General features: G+C 42.1%; 1 protein-coding gene across 2 annotated transcripts in view; it reads right to left on the reverse strand.

Annotated features, from left to right (window-relative positions):
• The window catches only part of GALNTL6 (polypeptide N-acetylgalactosaminyltransferase like 6), a 424,227-nt gene extending 412,367 nt beyond the window's left edge, over window positions 1-11,860 (reverse strand). Inside the window, exon 1 of one of the 2 annotated variants that reach the window (XM_086890290.1) lies at window positions 11,567-11,860. In XM_086890290.1, the coding sequence (XP_086746416.1) occupies window positions 11,567-11,704 (138 nt within the window). In that variant the 5' untranslated portion in view covers window positions 11,705-11,860. The remainder of the gene's footprint in view (window positions 1-11,566) is intronic. The other variant, XM_086890291.1, reaches the window with a different exon arrangement.
• Window positions 11,861-15,061: the final 3,201 nt, after the last annotated feature.

Consider the following 15,061-nt stretch of genomic DNA (forward strand, 5'->3'; position numbering starts at 1 on the left):
AAAGGAAAAACTCGAAACCCACACTAACAACTATCTCAATTTCTTTAAAATGCATTGAAGAAGAGTTTCAAGTCTCACTGAATTTTAGTTTTAAACTTAATTCAGAAAGACTTTGACAAATCACAGAACAAACATTTCCACAACACAAGAAAGTGGCATATTTTTCCAAAATTTATGTCTTTGAGGGGTTACAAAGTGCACTGACCTGGCCTTGCTCTCTGTCGTTGTCTAACCCTAGCCAACAGCCAAGCCCCATGCAGCCACTTACTTCCCCACCAGTGGGATCAGGTGGAGACTTGGAAGGATAAAAAACAGGGAATGCAATGGGCTGAGATAAAGACAGATCATAGAGAACACAAAAGTCACGCGCCCAAGCAAAGCAAAACAAGGACTGAATTCGCTGCCTCCCATGGGCAGGCCAGGTGTTCAGCCATCTCCAGGGGAGCAGGGCCCCATCGTGGGTAATGGTGACTTGGGAAGACAAACACCATCAATCTTTCTTCCCTCCTCTGTATATACTCAGCATGATGCCATATGGTCTGCAATATCCCTTTGACCAGTGTGACTCACCCGTCCTGGCTGTGTCTCCTCCCAACCTCCCATGAAACTCCACCTTCCTCCCCAGCATGGCCATATGAAAACCAGAAAAGGCCTTGGCTCTCTGCAAGCCCTGCTCAGCAAGAACTAAAAGATTTCTATATTATCAACTCTGTGTTCAGCATAAATCCAAAACACAGCCCCATATCAGAAACTATGAAGAAAATTACTCTAAATTGTCTCAGCTGAGACCAGCAGAATCTCTCATGTTCATTTGTCATTTACATCCATTCCAGATGCAGAAGCAGGTTGCTGCTTAGCATGATGCCATCTCCATTTCCTTGTTCCCAATATAAAATGCATTTTTTCTTCATTGCTTCTGAAGGAGACATCTGTTGTGAGTCCTGAGCATCTGAAGAAAAATGTCTCTCACATGTTCATACTGAAGTTGCTTCAAAGAAAACACCTTTATCTTCAGTGACTGCACTATTGTGGGGTCTGCACACGCACTACAGCACTTAGAATTTTGCTGAGAAACCACCTCAGTTTTACAAAAAGTAAGTCTCACATTAATAACTACTCTTTGTCAAATAGTTTCTTTCAACATTATGTTTAACAATGGTTTAAACAATGTCTCAGCATCTTTACTGCTCTTGGTGCAGCCTCTCCTCAGGGAGCAAGAAAACAGGGAAGGGACGACAGGGAAAAACTACAGAAGGTAATGGACCTTGTTTCTAGGCAAATTTATTATCCATCCCCCTGCAGCTTTGCTGCTTCCCCTGATGGAGCTCCAGAAGTGTTCTGTCCTCCTCTGAAGCACTTCCTGCTCAAATGGCATGTCTGTCTACATTGCTAAAAACGGCAGATTTCAAAATCCATTAGTATAAGCGGTTAGTGGAGGTGATCACAACTTCACTTTCATGTTGGTAAAGCCTAGGCTAACATGTCTGTTCTGGCTGCACTTACATTGGGCTTGTGTTTCTTAAATGGATTACTTTAGGGAAAACAGAGATCTGAAACCACACTCCTCTCAATATAGTTCAAGCAGTATCACTCAAAATAAAATCTGACCTCCATGGAGGCAGGAGCATCTCCATGTACTTGGAGAAATTTCCACTGCTTCACCATTATTGGAAATTATGTCAAGGATGCCCAAGGATGCTGGAAAAGATTCAATCTGATGTGAAACACAGGTTACATATACTGCAGGAATATTTTGCTGCGAGACTTTTGTATGCAGTTTTTTTAGTTTCTTGCTAATTTTTAGAGACATCACAAGTATTTTTTATTCTCATCTGTGTTGTGTCTTTAATGATTCTGTAACTTTAGAGGAGAACTTGCTGTTCAATGTCATAAAAGTTCTGAATTTACATTTTTATACTGCTGTTATAATTATAAAATTTGATCAGCAATTTGAATGTCACTTTAGTTTATATTGAGCAATTTTGCAAAAACAACATCCATTCAAGTCTGTCATTCATTTAGAACTCAGAGCAAATGCAACTCAAAATGTAGTCATTTATCAGAGTCTGAGAAAAATATAAATATACTGCTTGTTGGATGGCATTAATGTGTCTTTTAAGTGCATTCTCCGTGCTAATGTGAAACTACTGCTCCATAGAAAAAGCAATCTAAAAATTTCCACAACTCAGTCCAATACAGTAATTTACCCAGGAACTAAGTGGAATATCAAAAGCATTAAATAATCTGAAATGTGGAGGGTTTCCCCCCAAGAAAAAGCAAATTAAAAAGAAAAAAACTGGCAAGAGATGGAAATGTGCTGCTAGGCTGAAAATAAAAGCGGAAAAAACACACTAGGCATTGTGCTCTCATATTAAAAAAAAAAAATAATTAAAAAAGTCAATTATTGCATTAAACCACGTATTAATTCTGTTCAAGACAGATGATTCAGAACTGGGGAACCACTGAAGCATGGGGCTTCAGCACTGGATTTGGTGTAATTTACAGTCTCTCCTCAAGTTATCTAGTAGCTGTCTCTGGCTAACTACTACCGCATCTGTGTGGGCTTTGCCAGGTACGAGTGAAGTTTTGCCAAGGAGGAAGTTAATCTGCACAGAAGGTTTTCAGTTGCCAGCATCTTCTGGAACTGTCTCTTGTGGGTGGGGACATCACAAACCTCTCTAGTCCATGAGCACTGTTTGTCCTTGCCTCCTTGGACACAACCAAAAAGTTTCAGCAAAGTTACAGAAAGTTCATCCAAAAATTACATTACAACCGCAAATTTTAGACCAGGGACTGGAAGATAAAACAGAAAACTGCCTGTGACAGGAAACTGTTTTATCTAAGGCAAAATTGGGAGACTTTAATCACAGTGAGGCCAAAACACATGGGATAAAATATCTATCTCACTAAAGAGGAGCCGTTAACACTACAGGGCCTGTATTTCCCAGGCATTGGCTCCGAACAGAACACAGGGAGTCCTTCCTCTTCCCCATCTTCATCTATAAACAGAACTTGTCATCTATGAAATGTTCTTTCTTGTCCTAAATATTTGTTTCCCTTCTCCTAGTACTTAACTGATAGAAAACTATTTACAGAGAGCAAAAATAAGTAAACCAGCTGGAATTTTCTAAATAAATGTATCTGTTATTCCAAATACAAGTATGAAAAATTATGCTTCTTTAGGCAAATGAGCACCTTAAGTTAGTCTGATAAATCTACACTTACACACTTCAGTAAGCAATCCAATTTCTAAAGCACCTTGTACTAATACTGGTGTCCTGACAAAATTCTAGTTTAGATAATTACTCTGCCTAGCTAAATCTCTTAGCAGTATCACATGCTGTCATAAACCACTGTGTAGCAAAGAAGAAAACTGCTCAATTGCCATTGCTTCTTAAGCACAGAATCAACGGTTTATCACTGATCAATGAAACATTTAAGTCCTACAGGCCAGATTTTCTAGTCTACTACATCCAATTTACACTGTAAATTTTGCATTACAAAGAAACAAATACAAAACAGCTACTGGCAATGCACAGGAAACTGCACTGGACATGGTAGCTCTCATGTGAAAGAAACATGACAAGTTTCATGGCACTGCACTTTCATGGCACTGCCAATGGCACCAATCTCCAAACTTCTTGTTGCAACAGTTCTCATGGGGGTGGACTGTTCACATGGCTCTGAAGATGACACAAAAATATTCTTCGAGTTATTCAGAGAAAAGTCTGTCATCAGGGTTATACTGTTCTGGAGGTGGTTTCAGATGACCCAATGAAGCATCTGCCAAATACCATTGTGTACTGTCATCAGGGATTTGGCTGAAAATTTCTGGCATGGGAGGGTAACCAATAGCTGGAGGTGATGGTGGGGGAAAGGGATGCTGTAGTTATCTGTTAAATCCACATGTGATGAGAAAGCCTCACATTTCAGCTAGTGACTGCTTCCTAAGGGCAGTGGTGTTCAATAAACAGGATTTGACCAGAGAAAGATATAACAGGAAATTCCTTCCAATAGTATCTGCCAAGAGATCTTAAAATGACACCATAAAGAAACATCGCCCCTGTGAAACATGACAGCTCTGACCCTGTGGAGTACAAGCATCCAGAAGAGAGTGGGATAGTGTGGCCTACATATTTCTATGTTAGCTGGACATACACTTTGTCATTTTTGTTCCTGCAATTCTCTTTGTTACTAGTTTGGTGATTAAATAGCTGACTTGAGTCACTAGGTGTTTGCATAGACTTGGAGTCATGCCATAGAAAAATGTGTGAAAATCATGGAAATGAAGGTAAAGAATTTGAAAAATTAGAAAGATAAGCATGAAGTCCTGTTAAATCCCTGTAACAGATTTTCTTCCTCTTCTTTACCTCTTGAGAAAACCATCACAAGCAGGTCTCTCCCATGGTGGTTCTTATAATTAAAAGGGAAAGGATTTCTCTGTTGAAGCCATATTTTGAATAAGACTATCCGGAAAAGTATATCACATAGTGAAACCCTTGCAAATGTGACAACTGTCAAAATCAGGTTGAAATCAATGAACCATTGCAGAGCTTGACCCCAAAAACCCATTTACATTACATGCTGATTGTGGATGGAATAAAATTAATTTTCCTCACAGCCGTTGGTAGGGGACTGTATTTTGGATTTGTACTGGAAACAGGGATAATGCAGGGATGTTTTTGTTGTTGCTGAGGAGGGCTTACACAGCACCAATGTCTTTTCTGCTTCTTGTAGTGCCCTGACAGTGAGGAGGCTGGGGCTGTACAAGAAGTTGGGAGAAGATACAGCTGAAAACAACTAACCAATGGGATATGCTATACCATATGGCATCAGAGTCACAATAAAACTGAAGGAAGAGGTGACAACAGGAGCGATGGCATTTGTCTTCTCAAGTAACTGTTATGCATAATGGAGCCCGACTTTCCTGGAGAAGGCTGAACACCTGCCTGCCCAGGGGAAATGGTCAATTGATTCTGTGGTTTCTGCTTGCCTGTGGGGCTTTTGCTTTACCTATTAAACTGTCTTTACCTCAACCCACGAGTTTTCTCACTTTAATCCTTTGGATTCTCTCCTCCATCCCACTGAGATAGGAGTGGGAGCGCAGTGGTGTGGTGCTTACTTGCCTGCCAAGGTTAAAACATGACACACTGGAATTCTCAGAAAGAAGTTCAGAAGGCTGCCATCTCCTAAGGAAGCTTCTTCATATTTTAAAGAAACCATTAAAAGACTGTGACTGTTAATTTTTTCAGTCAACACAATTTGACCATGAGGTACATTTACAACACGTGTAGAAATTTTAGTTTGGGATTCCTGAATTGCATTGCATTTAACTTGCTGATCTCTGAATTAATTTTTTCAGACTAATTTAAAGTAGCCAAGATGTCTGCTCCTGGCCCAAATCCATGCAAACAGTCAGTACACACATAGTTTTACTGCAGTCAATTGCTATAAATGTGTGCATCAGCATATTGCTAAACAAAGACCATAAGTTACCTGTCTGAGCATTAAAAACAAGGGAAAAGCTGAATTGTTCTTTCTTCTATACATGAACAGGCACCTGCCTACACACATAGCATACACTGTGCAGTCTGGCTCCTGACCAGGATGTACCTATAGTAACACTGCAGTCCTTTACAGCCAGACACAAGAGAAATTCCTTGCACAGGGAGATGAGGAAGTTCAGGAAAGAACTGAGCATCGTGTCCCAGTGAGGGGGGAAAAACAGGTATTCCCCTCCTAGTAACTGAGCAATTTTGCACCCCACTGCTTCAATAAGGCCATGGAATTCCCTTCATCACAATAGTCTTTCTACAAGTCCAAGTATCGGCATGCACTGAGGTTTCTTGATCTTGTGTTTTGATTTGGATTAAGCCAAAATGACTATGCACAATAAATTAGCTGAAATGCATTACAAATGCTGAGTTAAACAGAAAGCAAATTAAATATAGAAACCAGTCTATTTTATCCTGTAAGACATACTCTACTTAGTAACACTCCTGAAAATTGATAGGTATTAAATTAACCACAGGAGGGCTCCCTCTGGTATACTGAATACAACAGAAGCATACTGTTTTAAGATACAATACTACTTTTGGCAATAAAGTAACAAAGGTTTTAGAACTCATATTATATTTTCCTCTGTAGGCTCCAATATATACAAGGCAATGAAATTATACATGAACAATATTGCTAAAAGAACTGAATTACATGTTAACTGTGTGACTTAAAACACCTAAAAGGCAAACTCAGGTTGCTAATGCTCTGCATTCTAAGGCACTAAGCTCTGTTTTCCCATACCAGGTACAGGAACTCTTATAGCTGACAGACCAGCGCAGCAATCAGCACAGCAAATTAACAGGGCCTTAGAATAAAAGAGTATTGAACACACCAGGTCCCAGCTGCTACTCTGAGGAGAGAAGTGATGGCTTGCTAGGAACAGCACATGCATAGAAGCTGAGCTGAGAAAGTGAAGCTTCATATTATCAGTATTTTTTATGGTCTGACAGGTACTCTCCCAAAATAGTACAAATAAATGTCAGCAACAGTCAAGCAGCTACTTTTGTAGACTTGAGCCTGTTTGTCACTCTATACTTGATTTACTACTCTGCTAAAGAGAAACAAAACTCTCCTGCCTCATAAGTTTACTTTTTTTGTGAAAGCAAAGTAAATAATTGAGACAGTGGAACTAAATACATAAGTACCCAACAGTGCCCTAACAGTGTAATAATAGAAAATAGGTGCGTATTTATGTCCTAACCAAACCATATTTTGTACAAGATTTTGCAGCTGTTGAAATCAACCAGAAAATTAAGGGAAATACAGATGGGGGGACAGAGGAGGCAAAGAAAGTTGTGCTCTCAAGATCTTCTTTTGTGCTCTCAAGATCTTCTTTTATGCACCGGAAGCAGAATTTGCTACCCCAAGCTTTGTACTTTGTTGGCATCAACAGTGAGTAGACAGAGTTAACTGTCCTGGAAAATTTATGATTATCAGAACCTGTGTGCTATACAGTGATAAACATTACATTCCTGGGTAAATTTAAATTTTCACTGCTCTCGCAGACTTGAGAAACTAATGACTGTTTGCAAGACAGGATTCAGGCTGAAGCTCCTTTCTGTATTCAGAAGACAAAGTCAGTACTTTCAGAACCACCAGACTTAGTAAGTCGATTTCGTGCCTGTTTGCCAACTACAATAGAGGCCTAGGACTTGTAAGGACTAAGTTCTTATCCTAAGGAGTTCATTTAAATCCATACCTCGCTATCCCATGAGAAAGGTGTAATCTTGGAGCTAACCAGATGGAAGCACAGGCTTCATAGGACAGTGGAAAGAGAGCTCTATGATTATCCCATGGAACAATGTTTCCCCCTCGCAGCACAGCTTTTGCTCTTTGCTCTGGACACCATGCACAAAAATAACAAAGGGCCAACACCATCGCCAGTTTGTCCAGTGGAAGTGCCTCATTCAGGAGGTTGAAGCAGCACCCCTCACTACACCACAGCATATGTGAAACAAAGCCAGAAATCTACCTTCTTTCCTTACTTTATACCTCATGAGGCATTTCACTAATGCACCTCTAAGTATTACAGAGCTACTGTGACTAAGAGATGCTGCTGTTCAATCCAATTTTAAGTGAGAACACTTGACACCAGGAAGCAGGGATGTGATAAATGAAAGAAAATACAAAATGAAGTTGAAATATATTAGGGGTTACTTCACCAGACTGCTCGCCTTTCAGTCACCACCCACACTTCCATATGAACAGAAAGAAACATATATCATAATACCTATATAATACCTATATAACAGACACTGGAGAACTGCTGCAAGAAATTCAGTACTTTTACTTGAAGTTATGTTTCATATAGTGACAGTGTATGAACAGACAAGGGTAAAGCTCTACTGTAGCCAAACAAAGTAACACTAACTTTAAGTAGCATGAGATAACCAGGTTTGGACCAGGATTACATCCTACTGGTTACACTAAATTGTTGCTTTTCCTTCACAGGGAAAAAAAACAAAACTGAAATTAAAAGTTTTATCAGCATAATTTAGTAACCAAACACCCTGGTCTTGGAATTTTTATTAAAAGATCATTCAAGATACTTGCATCACATACATAGTATCTCAATGACAAAACAAAAAACAACTCCCCCTCCAAAGCTGAACTAACTGTAAAAAATGTAATCAAAACTCAAGGACACCATAATGTTTTAAGGAATTTTTAAGACTTCTTTTTTAGAAAGGCAATAAAAATATCCTATTCAATTTCCCTTAGTCCCACACTATTGCAAGGAAGGCAGTCTTGGAAAGATTAAACTAGAAATAAACTATATTTTTTTTTTCCTCGTGTCTACCATTTATGCCAAACTGTATTTTATAGAAATCAGGTTGCACCACATAACTTGGAACCTTTACATGTACATTTACCCTTGAAGTTCCACCTTAAATAATATGATAAACCAGAAGTAAATAACAATAACCAAATTACAAAAAATCAAGCCTATCAAGTTCTCAAGTGAAAAAATGACAGCTTTAAAAAGTTTATATTAAATGAAGGTTCATAGAGATTAATAATTTTTATAGAATTAATGTAAAGTGATCAAAATCATTAATGTTGTCTGAAATCATAGTTGTATCATTTTCTCATTTTTCAATTTTTCCTAAAGAGCTTCTCTACTCAGAAACAGAACTGGCACAATGAAAAAAAATTCTTATGTAACTTATTGCAGCACTATTTTCATGAAAAAAGTCAACTTAGTTTGTCATATTAGAATTTCTAGATAGCAGTAAAGAACACAAGTGCCTCTTCTAGGCACTGGAAATGACACAGTCCCCAGGGGACACTGTTCTACCATTGATAGAAACAGACTATTTTTGCATTGTGGACTGCTTTTAAACAGCTTCTCTGCTTACTGCTGTCAGGATATCAATACCTCCTCCATCAGACTGCCATCCCTCCTTCACTCCGGTGCTGTGGCAAGCAGCTGAGGTGCTGGGAGAGGCTGACAGAGCCCTCATTCACAGGGAACTTTGGGGATGTTTGTTTCAGCAATGAAAAAAAGCTTAATTTAAAACTAGTCAAAACATCATTTCACCATGCCATCTCCTCAAAATCTCTAATGATCTATAACATGAATTTAATTGTTCTTAAAACAAGACAGCACATTTATAAACACTACTGTCAAGGTCAGAATACCAACTAGACACACTCATTTTACCCACGAAAGCAAAACCAGCCTGTAACTAAGTTATTGAAGTCACATACAGCTCTGCCTCTCTCCCATGGCCAGAACACACCACAACAGTCCAACTGTACATCACTAGCATGATGTGCTGATTGTATACACATACCTTTGTAACCTAACATGATCTTGGGATAGATAAGAAAAATCTGCTGCAATTTCAGTAGGTCTGACCTTTAAACTTGTTTTAAGTCACACTAAGTATCAAGAAATTGAATCCCTCAAGGGCAAAGAATAACTGTGCTGAGTATTTAAATTCTTGCATCTGCTACTAACTTAATAGAGAAAAAGAAGTTGCATTTCTACAAGGATACTAATTCTAACGCAGTCCTTTCTAGTATGACCTCATTTCTAGAGTAGTCACAAAGAAGTCTTACAATTTTCTTTATATTTCAGGGAGTTCAACTCAAACTCGTAATTCAATCCCTGTTCCTTGTAAGTATTTTGGGTTATAATGTGCACATCAAAAGACTTAAGTAACCTATTTGCATTACTTGTCCGTGCTTCAACCTTCCATCCTCACGGAGTAATGACACTGCCAACATGATTTCAATACTTACCATGATAACAGAATTACATTAGAGTCAGCTGTAAGGTTCAAAGTTTCACTGCTCATTTTTATTGTTTTTCCATTAAACAGTCCCATTACTGCTCAATTAGTATTCAGACTGGGAGAAAAGGGAAGGGGGGGAAAAAAAGGAGAGAAAAAAGGAAGCTACTACAAAGACCTTTTCAGAAAACTTAGGATGTAAAAATTTTTGGATCTCATTAGCAAGTCTCACTAGTCCTTGACATATGCTTAGCTGTTTATTTCTTATACCACTTTATCCAGAACCTTTTTTTTTTTTAATAGAAAAGCTCCCTGTGTTATCAAATCATATTCTACCTAGAGTGCACTCATGAACATTAGAAATTTCAAGGCATGTGTGTTCTCAAGAGCCATGCAACACACATGGTAATCATTATTTGCATTGCATACTTTCCTAAGTCACAAAGTAAATTAGAAACTGCAAAGACTGCAGTGTGCACCTTGTAAACTAATGACAGACACTTATGATCATGTATAATTTTCTTTCAGCAGAAATTACTTCCAACTAAATTTTACCACCTGACACCTACTGCATTTTAAAACCCATGGAAACATAAAGTAAGCTTCAAATTAAGAAGCTATCCTTAACTTCCTCCTCTAGTAATATTCAGCATATTTCATTAAAGTTATGATACTTTGGAGGACTAACTTCTGTAATGGATACCCTTATTAACAAAGAATCAAATATGTTATAACGCAATTGAAGCCATTGACCATACATGGGTGATGACCCTTGAAATGAAGGCTACTAATACACTAAAATGATAAATGATGCCATCTAATACACTCTAATGTGAAGGCTATGTTAGTGGTAAACAAGCTAAAAGATCATACGATCCCATAATTTCTTACCAATGATCTATGATACATTCATGTTATATTCAAATTACACTGACAGTTACGGTGTAGGAGCATTGTACTGTTGAACAGAACAAACACAAGCTTTGGTAAATTACAGGCAGGGTTATAAAGAAGTGCATTACAACAACTCCCTAAAACTAAACTTCACTTAACACAGGTCGTACTGTGATTTATGAGCCATACATAAACCCATCAAGCTGTAGAATAACTCAAGCAAAAAACAGTTTATGTCAACTGCTCTTATTAATAGCAGCGATCGAGAAAACCGTAAACTGAAAATATTTGAAAGTTCTTTGTGGCATCACTCTGACAAGCAGTTTAACACAGCGTCGCCACATCAGGTCACAATAGTAATATTCAGAAAAGAAAAAAACAATGCCAATCACTCCTGTCGAATTTACAACAGGAGAGGAAACAAAAAATCTCGGTGGTAAGACATCTACATGGATCCTAAGCAATTTCAGCGGACCTACAGCCACACACCAGTTCGAGAAGTATTGCAGAGAGGCAGGCAAACAAAAGTTGCAGTAAAACCTCCACTTCTTGTAATGAAAATTAGAGCCCAGCATCACGCTCAGCTCACCAACGCAGCACACAAAATCCCACGTCCTCCTAATTTCAGAGACAGCCTCTGTTCCCGCTCACCCCTTGCCCTTCCCGGGGATGCCCAGCCGGGCAGACTGGGATGCTCTCACAACTTTCCTGCGCGGCGGTAGGACAGGCACACGTGCTGCCGCTGCCGCTCCGCGCCCCGGCCGGTGCCGGTGCCGGGCCCCCGCAGCCCCGCCGGGGGCCGGAGCCGGGGCCGTGCCCCGAGGGGCGGCTGCCGCCCTGCGCCCGGCTCCGCTCCCGGGAGGCTTCGCACCTACCTGCGGCTCGGCGGCTTCGGGCGGCTTCACCAGGTGCTTCTCCTTGTAGAGAGACCAGAGGCCGATGTCAGGCAGGAAAATCAGAGCCGCGGTGAAGAGCAGCGTCATTTGCAGAAACCTCTTCTGTTTCCTCTTCATGGCCAAAGCCGGGCTGCTCTGCTGGCGGCGGCGGTGTCAGCTCCCCCAGCACCGCGGGGCCAGGTTCTTCCCTGCCCGCAGTCCCTCGGAGGGGCCCGGCGCGGCGGAGAAACTTCGCCCGCCTCACGCCTGCCCACCCGGAGCCCGGGCGGGGCCGCCCCCCGCAGCGGCGGCGGCGGGGCCGAACCTGGCGGCCGCTCCCCCCGCCCCGGCGCGGCGCTGCGCGGCGGCCGTGCCGCTCTTGGGGGAGTTCATGGACCCACCTGCGAACAGAGCGGCAAACAACCCGCCACGCAGCGGGAGAGGGGCAATAAATAAATATATATATATACAGACATATATATGTATATATATATATATATTAGAAAAAGAAAAAGGATGGAACAGCCTCACAACCCGAGTCCAGTAAACAGCGTGGGACCGAGAGCTCCCCCCTCTCCTCCTGGCCGCGCAGAGCCCCCGCCGCTGGCCGCGCCCGCCCGCCTCACGTCCCCCTGCCTGCCCCAGCCCGGGCGGGGGGGGCGCGGCATCATGAGCTCATCACGCGCAATTTGCTAAGCAAGAGTTCATTAAAAAAAACCCAAAAAAAAAAAAACCCAAAACACAGGAGAAGGAGAAGAGGGCTGCTGCCGGCGCCGCGGCACAGCGCGCCCCTCCGCGCCGTGGAGGCGGGCAGGGAGGGGCGGCCCTCGCCCCCCGCCACCACGTGCGCCGGCCGGGCCGGGGACGGGCGGTGTCGGGCCCGCCCCACCGCGCCTCCTCATCCCGGCCGCTCCATGTGCGCCTTGCGCCCGCTCCGCGCCGTTCCCCCCGGCGGGCGAGGCGCTGAGCGACAGCCCGGCGCGGGGCCCGCGGGCCGGAGCCGGGCGATGCTGCTGCTGCTGCTGCTGGTTCTGCCGCCGCCGCGCATCGGGGACGGGGCTTGCAATTCCCGTTCCGGTCCGTCCTCCTCGGCGCTACGTGAAATGCGGGGGGAACCGCGCGGAGAGCCCGCGGGCGGCTCCCCGCCCGGGGCCCGGCCCGCTGCGCCAGGCGGTGCTGGGGCGCTCACCCGCCGGGGGCTCCCCGGACTCCCCTCGCAGCGCCGCCTCTCTGGAGCCCGCCCGGCCGCAACCTGAGCAGCTCCAGCCTTCCCCGAACCGCGGGGGGCTGAGGTCACCCCCGCACTTCGGTAGCAGCACCGAGGGAAGGAGATGTTCAAAGCGATGTCGATTTGTTCCCAGCGTGTTGCGGTCGGACCCGCCTGGGCTTCTGTTCCGAGTTCAGCTGCTCGTTCTGACTATGCAGTGTAATTACCTTGTCTTTGCAAACTCCTCTCGGCAAAACCGGAGGACACTCGGGTTAAGCTTACTAGGACCTACAGCCCTTTCAGCTTTGTCACATCAAACAGTGGGGAAATGTGTATCAGACTCATGACAATGACACGTCCAGAGCGATTATTGAAAAACAAAGCTGCCTCTGACTTCCTTTCTTTCTGCCCCATGTATAGAAAGCTGTCACTTCAGCTACAGTCTCTGTTCCTGTTGGTGGCTGAAATATTTCTGAATGTCTAGGTCTTAATCCTGCAGTAAGAATTTTCTTTCTGTAACCACAGTACATAGCTATGAATGGTGAGAGTCCTGTCCTTTTTCCATGGATGAGATCGGTATTGTCCATTCACAGAACTCTCTTGTTCAGGAAGCATTTCCTACATATGCATAAAATAGTATAAGAGGCAGTAGAAAGGTTATTTTTTAGGAGAGTAGCTGGAGATAAGGGAAAGCTTGAAGGCAGAACAGGAAAACTCTGAACAATGAAGGTGGGATGGGAGTAAACAGCATAATGCTCTTTACGTAAAAGTAGGACTGGAAAGAATCTTGCCAGGTCAGCTCCTCCGTGGCTCTGCCCCAAGGCACAATCAACTACACATATGTGTCGTTCTTGACAAGTGTTTGTCTAACCCATCCTGAAGTCCTCCAGCAACAGCACCACTCCAGCATCTTCAGGCCATCTGTTTTGACTTGCCATTGCAAACTCTTCCTTGATGTACACCCTGAACCTTCCTTGCTGTGATTTCAGGGTATTACATTAGCCACCAAAGGGACAGCAAGCAGAGTATTCCCCTCAGTCTTAACACAGGTAAAACCTACTTCCAAAAGCTGTTCTTTAGATACTCAGGACATCCCAAGAGCTGATGTATCCTGCTTTCATCAGGACTGTCTTCCACAGATTTGTAGCTTACTTGAAGCCCAAACCTGGAGCTAATAAGCTGCTTGAGGTCTTGTAATTCTTTATAAGAAAAGAAGGATAATTGTGCACATGTCACAGTGTGTACTCTTTTCCCCATGCTTCTGTATGGAATGCAAGCTTTGGTTGTAACAGCACTATCACTTAGTGATAAAATTTAAGCTCTGGTTGGTTTTGTTTCCCTCAAGATCACCTAATCCATTGATCGTATTTCTATAGCTGAATATTTCTCCATTTTGTGCTGTCTCTATTGAATAGAACTACTTTTTCCAAAATATTCATCCAGTTTGTTAAAAACACTTTAAGCCTACCTTCCACTGTCATATATAAGTGTAATAAATTTGTTCAGTTCTGCAATCCAGACTATTAACAAGAACTTTAGCTCCTCACAGAGCTCCGCAAAATGTATGTTCCTACATTTAGGAGAATGCTGTTGATACTTTACTCTCTGTAGTTTCCAGACAATTTGAAATACCTAAGTAAACTAATCTTGCTTAGAAGATTGTTACGTGCAAGGCTTTTCTGTTGTCTTGGTGATAAAGGATGTACTTCATTGGTACCTTTTCACCCCTGCCAGGCTATAAGGATGTCACAGAGGATCACCAAAAAGGATATGCAAGCATTTACACTTTTTTATTTCTGCTGCTAACCAAGTTATTCAGTTCAATTGAATTTTAAAAAGTTGAGTTTATATTCAAGAAATGAATTAATCCAAAGCAAAGATTAAAGTACTCAGAAAACCAAAGGGCATTGATCTTGTCAGAAGAGAAACTTACTTTTTTAGTTCATCATCCAGAGTTAGGAAATTTACCAAGCATATTGGAAATTTTGATTCAGCTGTCTTTTTGTCTGAAGACATTCAGCCCTGATGTTCTTCCACTCAGTGCAAAAAGCATAATAGCTAAAACCATCCAAGTATAGAAATGATTGCTATGAGATCATATAATAATTGTGTAGAAAAAGTAGGACTACTGGCAGGAAAGATTTAGGAGATGTTGCATCTGGAATTCCACAGCTTGCCAGTTATGTCTGCCTTTGGAGGTTGAAGTGAATGCAGACACTGACTCTCAAAGAGATGAAATTCAATTTAGTTTCCTGAATCCTGAGAACAATTTGGTAGTAAGGGTCATA

Source organism: Cyanistes caeruleus, chromosome 5 (assembly GCF_971803275.1).
Source record: "Cyanistes caeruleus chromosome 5, bCyaCae1.hap1.1, whole genome shotgun sequence".
Taxonomy (NCBI): Eukaryota; Metazoa; Chordata; class Aves; order Passeriformes; family Paridae; genus Cyanistes; species Cyanistes caeruleus.